Raw genomic sequence first — 18,047 nt, 5'->3', positions numbered from 1 at the left:
CATGTACTGCTCAGTGACGTGGACTGAGAATTGGATAACAGGTCCCACTGCTGCCTACTCAGAAGCTATATCCAGTATAATAGAGGAAATCCTTAAACTTGTACATTTTATACATATGAATGCATGTAATACATACTTGTATAGACAAAGTGAAGTCGGCTGTGTACTGACTCTAATGCTTCGGTGCTTGGGTCTAAATGTTCCCCTGAGCTCTGATATGGTGTGGGTATCCTCCTCTCACCGTATTTCCTCAATGTCTAGTTATTTGTATAGAAAGTTGTAATCCACACTAAGGAGCACCAGGCTTCTGGAAATTCTCCTCTTGTATGATAGGAAAAGGTTTAGTCAGCTCCCAGGTGAACCAGGGTGATATATAAAAGATGTGCTTTACTCTGGTTTGAAACAAGGACCAGGCAGGATTCCTCAGAGCTTTCCCCATGATCCCTGAGATTGAACTCCGTATGTTAACAGAAATAGGGAGGAGAAAATTGATTAGAATAGAGGGATGGTGTCTTCCAAACACTATAAAGCCCCTTTCTGTAGTTGGTTTCTATAAACATTACAAGATTCCACTTGAGCCTTCTTTGAAGAATGACTCCCGTGGCTCTTTTTGTGATCCTCTGGAATATGGCTCTGATACTGAATTGTGGGTATTGAGCACATCAGTCTAACATATGGATTAAGAACCACATCTTATTTGTTTCAATGACTGCTTTACCAACTTAACTGCATGTATCTACTGGATGCTTAACAAATGTTTGTTTGGTTAAATTATATATAATGAAATGGTATTTAATATGTATAATTTTATGGGATTGTTAAAGCAGATTTTTACCTTTTCAGCAAACCATTCCTCAAGCTGCTGCAGCAAAGTATCCCCGGACAATTCATCCTGAAAGTAGTACCTCAGCTTCTAGATCCCTCGGAACCAGGTCAACTCACACCCAATCTCTCACAAGCATCCATTCCATAAAAGTGGTTGACTAAAATGAATATGCACATATTGAGATCTTTTAATTCTTCTGGTTTTACCGAGGATTAGAAGTCTCTCATTTTTAAAATTTCATATTCTTAAAACATCATGGATACATCATGTTCATCTTTTCAAAATTACAAGAGACTTTTTCAAGCCATACCATCCTTTGTAACTATATGTAGGATTATTTTAATGTTATTTTTTTTTAATTTAAATGATTAAGTAAAACTTTTTTAAATTAAAAAATGACTTAATTTTTTAATAGGTTCAGCCGGTCACTGATTACATCATCAAAGTATATAAATCCTGTTTCTCAACATTATTTCCAAAAGGCTCAATCATTTCCAGTGTTACCAAGTCAACTCTGAGAACTTCACTAAAAATATTAAAATAGAATTAAGGTATTTTTATTATAAAATTAAAAAGTAATAATGATATTTTAATACAAAGTTTCTGTGATGTTGGTATATTAGTCTTCATTTTCCTAAGATTATTACAATTAAAAATGGGAATTGGTAAGATCTATGAATAATTTTAATGTTAAAAGGGAAAGATTTTTTTGCTAACACAAAAAGAGAGACACAGAAACATCAAAAAAATTTCCTCTTAGAATGATCCTATTTCTGATGTTCTTTCTTGCCTTTCTGAAACTGTATGGTGTTGAGCCTTTTTTCTCTCTGAACATCTAAACATCTCTGTATGGGAGTGGGTATAGCACTGGGCAATTCAGCAAATCTTCTAGGCCTGGGCAGAGACTTTTCAGTGGAAGAAACCATCTGGGTTAAAATGATTGAGGAAAGCAAGACCAGGCTTCTAATGGTTTTATTGCTGGCTGACTGGGTTATCTTGGGCCAGACATTTAATGTCATAAATCATAGGATACCACTTGTGAAACAGATCTACCTACCCCTCCTAATTTCATAAAGTACTCTGGCTTACATAAAAACAAGTCAATTCTAAAGAATCTGTCCATAGCCTCAATTTTCATATCTTTAACAGAATTGGATGGACTTAATTAGAAGCCTGTTTCACTTTGAATGTGATCTAGCTCTGTGCTCTAACTTTATTATAGGAAATAGTTTTTCTTACTGTCTCACCTTGTAATAGAACATGAGAATAAATGTGAGATAGGCAAATATCCTATTTCCTAAAGGGCACACCAAGGCTTTTCTGAATTAAAGAATAAAAGAATTAGAGTATTGTGTCTTAGAGTATTAGATCCTTCTTTTGCAGCACTGTTGTGAATTCTGGTCCAGCTACCACTGTGGCAGACAGCACATCAGGAGTTACAACAAACACAAACCAACAGTGCCTCTTGTGCTACCCGTACCTCGGCCATGCTCTTCTCTAGGACTTCACCGTGCACTCCGAGAGAAGCACAACCGACCACAGGCTCCACTTGGAGCCTACTCATGCAGCCCAGAGTTAACACCCCATTGTGGTAACAGATCAGTTCTTCCTTTCTCCACTGTATGAATTGCCCCGAGGTATACTAGTCCATCCCTTCTCTCAGAAGAAAGTATCCTGGAAATCAGATGATCAGTTACGCTTCATACCAAGTGGTAGCCAATTTGATATTTCACCCACCTTCCCCATTGCACTCCTTTTTTCTGTCTTGCTTCCTTGGATTTGCACTCCTAAAAAACAGTACTCATGGACTTTGGTCTCAGGCTGTGCCTTTTGAGGAACCTAGATGACAACTAGGTATGGTTTTTAATATCCAAGCCATAACCATATGGACAAACTAAAAGGAATATTATGAATATTGTAATTAAGAATATCATAACCATATTTTTAAGCTTTAAGCTCTAGAGATTGTATATTGTCCAAGGTGGAAGCAAATAATTAGTGCTAGCCTAAGTTAAATTCCACAACTAAAACACTTACACAGTAAGAGTATGTATTCTATTTGTTTACTTTTGCATAAAGAGGTTACCCAGATTTTAAAAGAGGGAGCAAGTAGCATGGTCAGTGGATACCATCCATACTGAAGAACAAATGAGGACAAGACTTTTCACTGAATACCTTTCTTAAAAACTTTTTGGACTCATGTGGATATATTACCTATTTTAAACATTCATAAAAGTAAGTGAGGCATTTATAATCAGCATGAGACAAAGATGTAAAACCATAAATTCATGATAGAATAACTGTACTGATATTGCTCAGGATTTTATCTCTGGCCTTATAGAATTAAGATCAGAATTTGAAAATGGAGAGCCTTAAATTATAATGAATAGGTGCAGATAAACTGATATAACTTGATATCTGATTTCATATTTATTTCATAATTTTCTCAGATTATAAAAATACTAAATGCTGACTGTCAAAAAAAAAAACCTGGAAAGTATCAGAAAGTACAAAGTAAATGAAAATCACCTGTAATTACATCACCAAGAGATTTAAAAAAACAACAGCAAACATTGATGTATACACTACTGGTCTTTTCTAAGCAATATACTACACATATGTGTAATTTAAAGCCAACAGTAACTGTAAATTTCCAAAACTAATTTTTCTCAGTGAGGATAAATAACAGTGGATGATTTCAATACAGTGGGCATGAAATTAGGCATTTCACCGGCATTCAACCTTGATCTTCAATGCTGTGGAAGAGTGAGACACTACCCCATTTTATAAAGAAGGAACTAAAGATCTGAGAACTTGAATCACAGTTAATAAGTGGCAAACCATGCATGAGCTTAACACCCAAAATCTATAAAGAGCTTAACTCAACACCCAAAGAACAAATAATCCAATCAGGAAATGGGCAGAGGACATGAAGAGACATTTCTGCAAAGAAGACATCCAGATGGCCAACAGACCTATGAAAAAATACTCCACATCCCTCAGCATCAGGGAAATACAAATCAAAACCACAATGAGATACCACCTCACATCAGTCAGAATGGCTAAAATTAATAAGTCAGGAAATGACAGATGCTGGCGAGGATGTGGAGAAAGGGGAACCCTCCTACACTGTTGATGGGAATGCAAGCTGGTGCAACCACTCTGGAAAACAGCATGGAGGTTCCTCAAAAAGTTGAAAATAGAGCTACCCTATGACCCACAATTGCACTACTGGGTATTTACCCTAAAGATACAAACCTAGTGATCTGAAGGGGCACGTGCACCGCAATGTTTATAGAGGCAGTGTCCACAATAGCCAAACTATGGAAAGAACCTAGATGTCCATCAACAGATGAATGGATAAAGAAGAGGTGGTATACACACACACACACACACACACACACACACACACACACACACACACACACACAATGGAATACTATGCAGCCATCAAAAGAAATGAAATCTTGCCATTTGCAACAACGTGGATGGAACTAGAGGGTATTATGCTTAGCAAAATAAGTCAATCGGAGAAAGACAACTATCATGATCTCCCTGATATGAGGAAGTGGAGATGCAACGTGGGGGGCTTAGGGGATAGGAAAAGAATAAATGAAAAAAGATGGGATCGGGAGGGAGACAAACCATAAGAGACTCTTAATGTCACAAAACAAACTGAGGGTTGCTGGAGGGAGGGGGGTCAGGAGAGGATGGTGGGGTTATGGACATTGGGGAGGGTATGTGCTATGGTGAGTGCTGTGAAGTGTGTAAACCTGGCGATTCACAGACCTGTACCCCTGGGGCTAATAATACATTCTGTGTTTATAAAAAAATTTTTTAATGAAAGGGGCAAACCATGATTAAAACCGTGTCTGTCAAAAAAAAAAAGAAAAAAAGAAAAATATATATGTCTGTCTATTCTAAATCTCTTGGATTTTTCATATACCGGGATGCTGCTCCTACCAACATTAAAAAAAAAAAAAAAAAAAAGATGTGCAAAACCTAGACATATATTGCATCAAATGACAGAAAGGCAAAAATCATATACAATTTGCTTTAAAAATCGAAAAAAGTTTCTGACCTTTCATTTCTGTAGTTGGAAAGTACTAATACCATTTTTTCATCTGGTAGAGCTTCCTGTCACCACCATCGTCATAGTTAAAAATCAATACTACTGCTAGAATTTTATGGCATTAGAAGACTGAATTTAAAGGAAAATGCTGAGTGGAAAATCAATTAAATACAATTCCTTTAGGCATCTATGAAACTGCACATTTCTTGGACCTTGAGTCTGTTTCGTTTTTTTGTTGACAGATCTTTTCTGGAAAAAATAAGATAACATTTATTATTAAAGCTAACATTTATTAAGTACTAACTATGTGCCAGGCCCTATGACTCACTTAATCCCCCAACCACTCTCTGACACAGGCAATTTTCTAGTTAGTAAAGAAGGAAACTGCCACTGTGAGGGTGTAGAACTTGCTCAAGATCACATGCTGTCAGCGCTGGAGGTCAAGTACGGACCCACACAGTCTTGCTCCTGAGCACATCCCTGCACCACTTTAGGGGAGTGCCTCTTACTCTCCCCGGAGAGTTCTTACAGATACTCTTATAGAAACAGAAATTTAAAGTAGATGGAACAATCCCAGTGCTATGAAGATAATGTCACAGGAGGAGCTGTCATCCATGCACGATCTCTTGAAATGGAGTATTGGCTCAGTGGTATGATTCAGACATTTTAAGCTCAGCTTCAGGTAAAACTGTATCAGTGAAAGTAATGGCAGATGTGCCTATATTTTGCTTGAATGGTTATTATTACATGAGAGTTTTAACACCCCCTAATTTATCAATCAGTTTTGAAACTCTCCTTTAACTTTATGAGATGGCGTAGCATTCCTGCCCTCTCCTGCTCCCCACACGCCACACACACCTCCACACCCTGCCACACATTCACATCAACAGAAATCCTCCCCCACTTTTTCAAATGCCCCAGCAGGGGGGTCATGCTGAGAACCACCAGGCTAAGGTGGGCTCAGTACTGACAGAGTCACTCACCAGAGGAGCTGCAGATTTTTTACAAGCCACTGCTCTCAGATTGGGACTGCCACTGTTAACAGACAGTATTGTTTCTGCTGGCTGTCCCCCCACCATTTGAAGGGAGGAGGAGCTTCTGTCTTGAAAACTAACTCACCAGCTAGTTCTGGGAAACCTGCGCGTATCAGCTCTTCATACAGATGCTTGACTGGAGTGGCCTGTGTCATCAGGGTCCCATGCAGCCAGATGAGCAGAGCCCTGTGGCCGTGTTCACGGAAACTTCCCTTCCCTGTGCCAAGTACGTAGAGTCAGAGGCAAAACACCACATGATTTTTATTATATGCTTTTTATTGTGATCTTGGTTCTCACTGAATTTTCTGTATGACTGTGGTTGCCACTCACTCTTCTGATGGCTGTTAGATAAAAAGACCAATGGATGAAAGCCCTTCCAGTTCCCCTCATTGGAACTGCTTTAGGGTGACCAGAGTTTGGATTCACTCCAGCACTTGTCTTGCACCTGCTGTGCTTGGCACAGACTGAAGGAGCAGGTAAGACATGAAGCAGCTGAGTCCCTGCCCGATGGTAAGGAACAATCTGAATGAGATGGGGAGCTCTCTTTCAGCATTCACGTGGCACTGCTATCCACCACCATTTCTCACACGCAAAGTGCATACTTCAATGGGAAATCCTATTACAATGGAGAGAGTCTCATGCAGTCGGTCTGGGGTTAGGATCTGCACTTTTAATCACTCAGATGCTGGTGTTGCTGTCTTTTAACCACACTTTGAGCAGCAAATGTGTACTGGCCTGGCACTCCAGTTTCTGATGCAGTTTCTGCATCCCCTGAACCAAGATTATTCACTGGATACCTGAGCCCTGAGAGATGTTGGTGGGAAGTGCTGAGCTGAGATGTGTCTCTCGCAACAGGAGTTGCGAGAGAACAGGCAGAACACAGAACAGAACGAGAACACAGAACAGGCTCCTAGTTGTAGCCACTCTGTGTGTGGGAGCAGGCAGATACCACAGAAGGAGGGCCTGAGCTCTGGGGAGGAAGCTTGCTGGACAGACTTAAAGAAGCAGGTGTTGCAGGGAGAGTGAACTGTAACCATAAAGAATGTACTCCTAGGTGAATCCTGTTCCTTTCCTAATCTTGCCCTTGCCAAACTAATTCTTCAATAGCACCATCAACGTGTCACTCCTTTGCTTAAAATTAAGCCTACAAACTCCTTAGTGCCAGAACCATTAACCCTGGATTGTATCTGGATTATGAATGTTGCTGTTATCACGCCAACTAGATTATAAATTCCACCAAATAATGTACCTTGGCTCCTAGAGCAGTTGCATCCCTCACCTGGTAGAGCTAAACACACTCTAGGCACTCCACATTGTTTGACTAAAACACTTTAAATCGCCTTTATCCTGCTGGCAGTTACTCTGAAGACACACTGTATTTTCAAATCATTTCTTTAGGTCAAGAGAGATTTCCAGAAGGCAACTAAATTTTCTTAAAAATGTCACAGGATGCCAAATGCCTAATTAGTGAAAAAGGAGAAAACAGTAAAAAAGAAATCTTTTCAGAAACTATAGTCAATATTCAACATTTTCGATGCATTATCTTCTCCATAATGTAGCCATAGAATTAGCAATTAAAAGTGCCTACTTGGGGGCTGCTTGGGTGGCTCAGTGGGTTAAGCCTCTGCCTTCAGCTCAGGTCCTGATCTCGGGGTTCTGGGATCGAGTCCCACATCAGGCTCTCTGCTAGGCAGGGAGCCTGCTTCCTCCTCTCTCTCTCTCTCTCTCTCTGCTTGTGATCTCTCTCTCTGTCAAATAAATGAAATCTTTAAAAAAAAAAAGTCTCTTAAAAAGAAAAAGTGCCTACTTGTATGTGGTGTGAATGGCATGTGTTCTTGGGCTGTGATTTTGCCATCTACAGTCCCAGCAATCAATAATGCAGATCAGCCCCTGAATATGGGACTTGTTCACAGCTCATAATATCCATGTAAGGAAAGTGCTCTGGATAGAATGTTTTGCCAAGAAAAGTATCTGTTTCCTTGTTTTTAAAGCTAATTAGTTGGTTAATGCCAAATAAACTTTATATATTTCCCAGGTTTTGGTCAAATCATAAAAAAGCAAAGCTAATGACTCCAGCTGACCTGACCTCACTAATTCTGACAGCTGGAGTCTGGCTGAATTGATTCATTAGCTTGGGATCTTCTCGGGAGAGCCCTGAGTCTGTGGCCCACATCTCTCATGGGATAGGTGATCTCACTCAAGACTGCATCCTATAAGAATTCTATACCCAGATGTTGCTTAAGGGATTCCTCCTGGAGTGGAAGCACTAAACAGTAAGCCTTTTGTTAGAGAATGAACATTTTCACCCCAAGATAATCTCAAGGAACACTAGAAGAAGTTGCTTTCCCAGGGACAAGCTGTTAAGTCCTTGCTTCCCTAGCGCCTATTCAGTTGGGAAACTTCATTTCCCTAAAGGCTAAATGCCAACTTTCCAAATGGCTCGTTAATTATCCTTTGCAAACTTTAGTTTATTGCAGAGTCCAGGAACGTTCATGATTTGCAAAGTTCTCAATCTCTGTGGTCCTAAGCTAACTGTCCCAATTCCTGGGCCCTTGTCTGCTGCTTGTTGTGAGCACCAACCACTTACTTGGAAGATCTGCCACCAAGAAGAACTGCTGTTCCTTCCTGCCCACATCTAAACCATGCTCACCTGTCCACTGCTCCTCAATGGCTCTGATCTGGTCATCTGTAAAGTTCCAGGAACGGGCCAGCCTCTGCCACTCGTTGGCCTTAAGCTGCTGGTAAGCCAGTTTCCAGAGGAGACTACGAATATGTCTGGTCTCCAAACTGTGATCTTGCTTGAATGTCAAAGTAAAGCTGGTTGATGGGTCCCTGATGTTCTCACCATGCTGCTAAATTAAAGATAACTACATCAGACGATTTCATTTTCTGCTTATTGCCTTATTTCATGGTATGTATACAGTTTTTCAGCTATAACTGGTAAGGTGGTAACCAAGGCTTATGCTGTCAGTATTAACTGACATTTTTGTCATCCAAGATAATAATGGAGATAAATGTCTGAAATAAAAAGCTTGAGTACTATCTGACACAGGAAACGTGAGGGCTTTTGCCATGTTACATGCTTCTATCCCAGCCTACTGATATTTATTCACCCCACAAGAAAACAGAGGGGTTGCCTCAGCTAAGGAAATATCACAATAACATATATATCTTTGAAGGCCTTACTTTCAACCAGTATCCTCTGTTCTTTTTTTTTTTTTTAAGATTTCATTTATTTATTTGAGAGAGAAAGAGCACAAGTAGTCAAAGTGCTAGACAGAAGGAGAGAAGCAGGCTCCCGCTGAGCAGAGAGCCCGATGCATGATCCCAGAACCCTGGGGTTCTGGGTCATCAGGCTCATGACCTGAGCGGAAGGCAGACACTTAACCAGCTGAGGTGCCCCTCCCCTGTTCTTTTGTCTGTTAATTAAAAGTAAATCTTAGTGAAAGATAATCTGAACAGCAAGGGAAGAGTCCATGCTGAGACAGGAAGTGGAATAAGAGGACATGGACACCTGGTTGTCAAAACCCCTGGGAAGAACATGGTGGGCCTTGTACCTCAGCCCAGTCACAGAGCAGCTTGTGTCTTTCACAGCACCTGTGAGCTCCTCGGGAAGGTCTACAATGTCCTGGGAAGCACACCCAAGCAAACAGGCCAGTCTTTTCTCTAGTATCTGAAACTTATGAACAGAAGTTGGACTATAACAGGAGGTATAAATTACCTGTAATTGTTTCAGAGGTTGTAAAATACAGGGTCTTCTCTGTCCCAACCTTAGCTTTACTCCCACAGTGCCTAACTCCCAGGGAGTCCTGAAAGAGGAAAGGCTGAGGGTGGGGGATCCAACAAATTTGGAAGCCATGGGAGCCGTGGCCCCTTCACTTTTTCCTTTTTTCTTCATTCCCTCTCCTGAAACAGGATTCCAATAAGAACAAAATCTGAAACACCACAAGGTAGAGGAAAGAACTGCAAAATGCATCAACCTTTGCACCACAGCATTTTTAGTTCTTTGAGAAACACACATGCTCTGCATTCCAGGATTGGGTTGGGTGGTCCTTCAGGATTCCAAAGGAAAGGGTCATCAAGTTGGAAAGCCCAGGTCTTTTTCAACAGTTCATGGAAGCATTAATAGTTTGTCTGACAAACACTGAAATATTTGCAGGAGTATCACGTGCCAAAACTGGTGGAAATTAAAATAGCATGAGCCAGATTTTAGGAAGCTTCCCATTTGCCTCAACCACTGGATTTAATGATCGATACAAGAGAGGAAATGTCAGTCCTCTCTTTGATGTTCTTTATTAGGAATCATTTTATATTGGGCCAGAATAGAAACTTGTTTAATATACAAAGAGAATTTGAAATAATAATAAATGCATTTGGTTTAAAAAAAAAAATCAGGGGATAGATTTGTTTAATAAACAAAGTGAACTTAAAATAAGTAATAAATAGGGGCACCTGGGTGGCACAGTCAGTTAAGTGGCCGACTCTTGGTTTTGGCTCAGGTTGTGATCTCAGGGTCCTGGAACTGAGCCGCCCTTAGCTCAGAGTCTGCTTGGGTTTCTCCCTCCCCTTCCCCCTCCCCCTCCCCTCCACATGCTCTCTCTAAAATAAATGAATAACTCTTTAAGTAACAAATTTTGTTTAAAACATTTAAAAATATATATTAAAAAACAAGCCTTCCTCCCACTCCAGATGTCTGTCCCCACTTGTCATTAAGGTTAACAATGCTCACATTTCAGAGAGTCTCCTTTATCCATTTATGTATTGCATAGGATTCTCAAAGTTCATCTAACTCTCACATCTTAAAGATTTGTTAGGAAAAAGGGCTTATTCATTTGGTGGAAAGTAATTTATTCTCCTCTAGGAAAAAGAATCTAAAAATGCTAGCAGCATTAAAACATTAAAAATAGGGGGCGCCTAGGTGGCTCAGTGGGTTAAAGCCTCTGCCTTCAGCTCAGGTCATGATCCCAGGGTCCTGGGATTGAGCCCCACATCAGGCTCTCTGCTGAGCAGAGAGCCTGCTTCCTCCTTTCTCTCTGCCTGCCTCTCTGCCTACTTGTGATCTCTGTCTGTCAAATTAAAAAAAAAAAAATTAAAAATAGAACCAATGACTATTTCTATTTTCAAAGAAAATGTGAAAACAGTCATTTAAGAAGCAAGAGAAAAGGTGGAAGTTGGGAAAGTTTCCTTCAATCAAATACAGTGATGATCTAAGAAAATGAGAAAGAAGCTAAGGCCAAGAGGAAGAAAATGAAGGAGCAGGAGGAATAGAAATCAAGTAGGAGGAGGAGAGAGAAAGCATTTCTAATGGTCACAAAAATGTTTTGTTTTATAGGCAAGTAAGAAAAGTTCGAGGAGGATGGTGTGGCCTTTAAATGACATATATGTCATATCATCCAAATATATATATCAGGACCCCTGAGCCAATTAAACAGGATTGTGAGCAAGGAAGAGGCAAATCAATGCACTTTGCCTTAAAGATTTAAGGGAAATTTCACAGATTGATAAATTAGACAGCAAACCAGCCTGAGTCTCCTCAGGGTAAACACATGAGGGTTAAGACCTGAATTCTGGCACCAACCTATGAGACTAGGGGAGCCATTCAGCTTAGGATGGAAACAACCCAAAGCGAAAGTAGAAACTGAAGGTGTTGCCCAATAATGCAAATCCTGCCTGAAGGCTTAGATTTTGATGTTGGAGGGAAGGCCTGCTGTTGAGAAGCTGCATGTGTGGTAGCTATCAGAGGAAATAATAATGAAAAAAGGGACAGAGAATGTCTTGGAGTCAAGTCGTCTGTTTCCTCAAAATGAATAAGGTTTTTGTGACTATCATAGGACACTTGAGTGACAGCCAGAAAGGGGTGTGTAGAAAACAGCAGAGCCATGAACATAAACTTCGTTATCACTCATTAGAATGTGGGTTTGAGAACTTCCACAAAGTAGCAGAGCCAGAGACTCCGTGACAGAGGGCACAATCTGGGAGCCAACCATGCAGGGCAAGCATGCTAAGCCCGTTAGCCCGGACCAGCCTGCTTAGCCCAATGAGCTCTACACACCTCAGTTCTGACTACTGATGCTGGCAAAGGGAGGAAGCAGCAGCTGTTCATTCCATGAATGGAGCAGCACAGGCCAAAGGGACTGTTATAATTGCACTGACCAGGGCCCTCCCATTAGAGCAGAAAAAGAATTACACAAACCCCACACTACCCATAAGAAGATGGTGGTTGCAGAAGAGCCACAGCTAAGCTGGCATCATGCTTCCTTACCTCTTTCCAGGCATAGTATCTCTCTGCTTTAATGATCATGTCCACAACAAGGCTGTGGTTGCTCCTGGAGGCCACGGCCAGGGCAGTCTTCCCTTGCTAAAAGTTAAAAATTAAAGTGTCAGGCAGTATGGTATAGTATTTAGGAGCTCGAGTTTTGGAACAGAGGGACCTGCATTCAGATCCTGATCCAACTGCTTCCCTGCACTTGGGAGCTTGAGCCAGTCCTTGGCTTCCCTAGGTCTCAAAGAACCCCATGGTGTACTGGTGAGGGGCAAATGTGATAGTGCATATCAAGCCCTTAGGACTGTGCATGCCACGCGGTAATTATTCAAGAGATGCTAGGTATTGAAAGTGTCAGGTGCTGTGGCAACAGGGCAGGGGAAAAGATTTGGGTTTAGGGACCAACCATCAGCAGATGATATTTTACACATGCTCTATCAGTGAGAACCCAAACATGTCTCCAAGATCCCCAGGGGTCCCCCTGGCTCACTGCACGAGGGAGTCCTCAGCAAATAAATAATATGATCACACACTTTTCTCCTCAGGACTGACTCTACCTGTGGTTGAGACTTTGGTCAATATGCCATGATTCCTTCCCCCAGTAGCCTTTTCCTTCTTTTATGGGAAGAGACCTCCTGATTCTAGCTAGGCACTTGGCCACTCCAGACATTTCCTAGCCTCCCTCACACTTAAATATGTGACCTAAATTCTGGTATATAAATAGAAGTGGCAAATGCAACTTCTGGAAAGTATTTTTAAAGAAAGGAAGGATGTTATTCTCCTTCCTTTCCTCCTCCTCCTGAGTGGAATGCTGACATGATGGCAGGAGCTTGAACAGCCGTCTTAGACCAAGAAGTTGAAGCCATGTGTTGTAGAGAGTAGGTAAAGGACAGAAATTGCTGGATCTCATTAAGAATAATAGCATTCAGGTGCCTGGGTGGCTCAGTGGGTTAAAGCCTCTGCCTTCAGCTCAGGTCATGATCCCAGGGTCCTGGGACCGAGCCCCACATTGAGCTCTCGGCTCATTGGGGAGCCTGCTTCCCTTCCTCTCTCTGCCTGCTTGTTATCTCTGTCTGTCAAATAAATAAATAAAATCTTAAAAAAAAAAAAAGAATAAGAGCATTCATCAGAGAAAGGGCAACCCTCCTACACTGTTGGTGAGAATGCAAACTGGTGAAGCCATTCTGGAAAACAGTATGGAAGTTCCTAAAAAAGTTGAAAATAGAGCTACCCTACGACTCAGAAATTGCACTATTAGGTATTTACAAATACAAATACAAATGTAGTGATCCGAAGGGGCATGTGCACCCCAATGTTTATAGCAGCAATGTCCGCAATAGCCAAACTATGGAAAGAGCCAAGATGTCCATTGGCAGATGAATGGATAAAGAAGATGTGGTACATATATACAATGGAATATTATACAGCCATCAAAAAAGAAATCTTGCTGTTTGCAACAATGTGGATGGAACTAGAGGGTATTATGCTAAGTGAAATAAGTCAATCAGAGAAAGACAATTTTCATATGATCTCTCTGATGTGAAGAATTTGAGAAATAAGACACAGGATCATAGGGGAAGGGAGGGAGAAAATGAAGGAAGATGAAACCAAGAGGGAGACAAAACATAAGAGACTCTGAATCTCAGGAAACTGAGTGCTGCTGGGGGGTAGGGTCATGGGAGGGCTGGGGTAGCTGGGTGATGGACATTGAGGAATGTATGTGCTATGGTGTGCACCGTGAATTGTATAAGACTGATGATTCACAGACCTGTACCCCTGAAACAAATAATACATTATATGTTAATTTAAAAAGAGAATAATAGCATCCATGACAAAACTACTAATTCATAGTACAGAATTCAGATCACTTGGATTCCTATCTAGAATTTTTCTCTATTATATGGCCTCTAATCAAGTGTGAGGGATTGGAAACTTAACCAAATGGAATGAGCAATAAAGGATATTCTGAACATGATTTTGGGCATGAGTGGCCTGGGATCCCATCTGGTATCTTTTACAAATTACAAAAGGCACACCTTTGTTAAGATGGATATAGCTCAAAGCTACAGCACACAGCTTTACAAGCAATGTCCCCTAGATTTTATGCAGTGCACAATCTACACATCTATACATTTTTTTCCCTAAGCAAAAGATGGTGGTTTTCATCTATTTTTTAAATGGCACATTAAAAATTTGCTCAGGGGTCCTGAAAATAATCAAAATGAATGTCATAAATAACCCCAGAAAAAGTTCTTAGCAACCCATGCTTCTCTGCTTAAGGATCCAGCAATTTATCCCACTAATTCCCTCACATGGCTGAGCAAGTGCAACTCCTACCAACCCAAATGATCCGGCTGTTAGTGAAGGTGATAACACCCAGGTGGGCCAGAAGGTCAGAGGTGACATTTACCAGTTTCTAGTCAAATGACACAGTAATGAAATTAGGAAGAAGTGTACTGTGCAGGCAGTTAGCAAGTCTCTCATTGCATGCTACCTAAATTCTGGCTTAAGAAGCCATTGGAATCACCATGATTAGCCTTCTGTGGGAATGCAGCATTCTGAAGCCAGTGTTACCAAATACCTAGGAAAACCTTCCCAGGCAGTGTGTCCTGGAATGGTAACCCAAATAAAACTGCTGTTGAGTGTGGGAAGCCCTCCAGGAGCTTGGGGACACCTCAGACTGAGAGAACAGGTTTCTGGGAAAGTCATTCACACCAAACCCTGGCTCCTTTTTCCCATCCACAGTCTGAATCACTCTTACAACATTTATCCTTGGTAAAACTTGTGGGAGTAAGTAGAAAAGGTAGTTTTTATTAATTAAATAGGTATTGGGGCCAACCATGTGCCAGGCCCAGAGAAGAAAGAGGGAGGCAGAGAAGGGAAAAATGGGAAAATCAAATTATGAGTCAAGTTGCAGCACTGATGGTATTTACCAGGACACCCAGTCCACGAGCACTGGGGACCCAGCCTGAATTCCCTTCCCAATGCGACAGAGTCTTTACCCATAAGGGGTGGGTGTCCCACAGGAGTTAAGTATTAATGAGAAAGTGAAATAAAGTGGGACGAGAAAGCACAGGAAAATACGAATGTGAAATGTTAATACCAAAGCTAAATGTTAAGGGATGGTAAGGAGCCACAGTGGTGAAAGTGGTAGAATGCCACCTATGTGACGAGTTCTGGGTGGTTGCGTTTTCCTTCCATATGCTTCTGTTTTCCAGATCATGCACAGTAGGCTTGTATTACTTTTCATGATAACTTAAAAAACTGACCTCTAGAGAAAAGTAAAATAACACATCACTACTCCAAGTCCCACAAATGTAACATGTAAAAAAGATTCTGAAAGAGTACATAGGGTGAACCCCGCGTGCACTAGGAATTAAAGACGTGTGGAGCTAATGAAGAGTTTGGGTGAACACAAGAAAGGGGAAAGCGGCAAGTTTCAGAAGCAGTCAGCTCTGCTCACAGCTGTGGGAAAGCACTGGACAACCAAGCAGCCTTGGCTTTGAAGCTTGGCTCTACATCTTACTGTGCACATGACCCTTGACATCATAGAAATCTCTTCAAAACTGGGATAATTTTGTCCACCTCACAGAGATGTGAGGAGTGAAACAAGGTGCACGTGTGTGAGCACCTAACAGGACTGCCACACCTCAGTCTCCTGTGTTTATGCTTTTCAGTAAACTGGAACCTAGCAGATGGCCACCCTGCAATCCTCCTGACATGGAGCCCAGCTTACTGCTTTACTTGAGAGAAACGAAGTTGTCTTTCTTTTAAAAACAAGTCTACACAATGCCCAAAAGGTGGGAGCAACCCAATGTCCATCCACAGATACAAGGATACACAAAATGTGTTCTATACACAGTGGAGTATCATTCATCCTTACAAGGAAGGCTAGTCTGACACACACCACGACACGGATAAACCTTGAGAACATTATGCTGCATGAACTTAGCTAGTTACAAAATGACAAACACTGTATGATTCTATTTACATGAGGTACCCAGAATAGTCAAATTCGCGGAAACAGAAAATAGAGCAGTGGTTGCCAGGGCTGGGGAAGGAGGAGGAAACAAGGAGTTGCTGTTTGGAGTTTCAGATTGGCAAGATGCAAAAGTTCTGGAAATTGGCTGCATAACAGTGTGAATAGACTTAACGCTACAGAACCATACACTGAAAAATGGTTAAAATGATATATTCTATGTTATATTTATTTTACAATTAAAGAATTTTTAAGTAAGAACAAGTTTAGACATGTGTATGTTTGTTCACTGCAGCTCGGTCACAGCAAAAGCTTAGGAACAATTTAAATGCCCATCCACTGAAAACGAAACAAATTATGACATGTCCATGCCACAGTCTGTTGTATAAAGAAGAATGAAGAAACTCTCCTTGTACTAATATGGGACAGTTTCCACTTTATATACTTAAAGAAGAAAAGCTAAATGCAGGATAGCATGGAGAAGTATATCACCACAATGTAAAAAGGATGGAGTGATATGGTAAGAGTATAATATATTTATGTTTGCTTATTTATGTGTAAAGAAACTGGAAAGAACAAAGAAATTTTGACAATAGATCTGTATGGCCGGAGTAGTGTGGAACCCAGATAACTAGGGTCGGGGGGGGCACATTTTTATTGTAAAACCTTTACTGATTATGTTTTTTAATTTTTGGACCAAGTGAATCTACCATCTTTCCCAAAGATTAATAAATAATTTTATTTTTAAAAATACCTGTTTTATTATTCAGGGTAAAATATTTTACCTACACAACTCAATCAAAATCAGGATGTTCTACTGACTGCTTGGATACATGGTTTCTCTCATGTGTGTCCGACTCACAAGGGGTGTGCTAAGTAAGGCTGCCGTTCAAGGGTTACAGACAACAGGGAGCTCTTCATGACCATCTCCGCTGAACATGGTGAAGACTGTGAACTTACCTTATCAACAATCTTCAGGTCACATCCTGCCTTCAGCAAGGTTTCCACCAGTTCCACATTGCCAAGATCAGCAGCAACATGCAAGGGAGTCTGCCGCCTCTGCCATGAGAAATTTCAAAAATGTAATCTAAACACATTAAGGAGGGGAAAAAACTTGCATAATCAAAAGACACAGGGAATGCAGAGGTGTCCTATATGGGCATAAGGGAAGATAGACTAAGATCACATTTTTATTTTTCAAAATTTTTTTTAAGATTTTATTTATTCATTTGAGGGAGAGGGAGAGAAAGAGAAAGAGAGAGCACACGAGCAGGGGGAAGGAGAAGAGGAGGAAGCAGACTCCCTACTGAGCAGGGAGCCCAACTCAGGGCTCAATCCCAGGACCCTGAGATCATGACCTCGGCCAAAGGTAGACACTTAACTGACTGAGCCACCCAGGCACCCCAAGATCATATTTTTACATAGGTACAGGGGACATTCACTACAGTGTTATTTTTAACAGTGAGAAACTGAAAGGAAGTTGCATGTTTCACTAGGAGATTCGTTTGATAAATTATGGTAAATCCACATGCTGGATTAGTAGGCAACAATTAATTATTTTTAAAAAATGATTTCAAGGGGCGCCTGGTGGCTCAGTGGGTTAAGCCGCTGCCTTCGGCTCAGGTCATGATCTCAGGGTCCGGGGATCGAGTCCCGCGTCGGGCTCTCTGCTCGGCAGGGAGCCTGCTTCCCTCTCTCTCTCTCTCTCTGCCTGCCTCTCTGTCTACTTGTGATCTCTCTCTGTCAAATAAATAAATAAAATCTTTAAAAAAAATGATTTCAATAGGAGATACTAGAATAGTCAAGTTCATAGAGACAAGAAAGAAGAATGATGGTTACCAGGACTTGGGGGGAAGGGAGAATAGGGAGTTAGT

At 41.0% G+C, this 18,047-nt stretch overlaps 2 protein-coding genes across 24 annotated transcripts in view; one reads left to right on the top strand and one right to left on the bottom strand.

Moving 5' to 3' along the window:
• POC5 (POC5 centriolar protein) overlaps positions 1–1,222 on the top strand; it is a 38,810-nt gene extending 37,588 nt beyond the window's left edge. For all 13 annotated transcript variants that reach the window (XM_047730253.1, XM_047730248.1, XM_047730245.1 and 10 more), the window contains one exon: positions 844–1,222. In XM_047730253.1, coding sequence (XP_047586209.1) covers positions 844–987 — 144 coding nt within the window. In that variant the 3' untranslated portion in view covers positions 988–1,222. The remainder of the gene's footprint in view (positions 1–843) is intronic.
• A 3,448-nt stretch (positions 1,223–4,670) lies between these two features.
• Positions 4,671–18,047, bottom strand: part of ANKDD1B (ankyrin repeat and death domain containing 1B) — a 65,699-nt gene continuing 52,322 nt past the window's right edge. For 7 of the 11 annotated variants that reach the window (XM_047730257.1, XM_047730260.1, XM_047730265.1 and 4 more), the window contains 5 exons: positions 17,134–17,232; positions 12,195–12,290; positions 8,583–8,784; positions 6,018–6,149; positions 4,671–5,147 (listed from right to left, as the gene is read on the bottom strand). In XM_047730257.1, coding sequence (XP_047586213.1) covers positions 5,086–5,147; positions 6,018–6,149; positions 8,583–8,784; positions 12,195–12,290; positions 17,134–17,232 — 591 coding nt within the window. In that variant the 3' untranslated portion in view covers positions 4,671–5,085. The remainder of the gene's footprint in view (positions 5,148–6,017; positions 6,150–8,582; positions 8,785–12,194; positions 12,291–17,133; positions 17,233–18,047) is intronic. The other 4 variants (XM_047730258.1, XR_007127475.1, XM_047730259.1 and 1 more) reach the window with 4 other exon arrangements.

This window comes from Lutra lutra, chromosome 5 (assembly GCF_902655055.1).
Source record: "Lutra lutra chromosome 5, mLutLut1.2, whole genome shotgun sequence".
NCBI lineage: Eukaryota > Metazoa > Chordata > Mammalia > Carnivora > Mustelidae > Lutra > Lutra lutra.
This window is presented reverse-complemented; position numbering and strand designations above follow the sequence as displayed.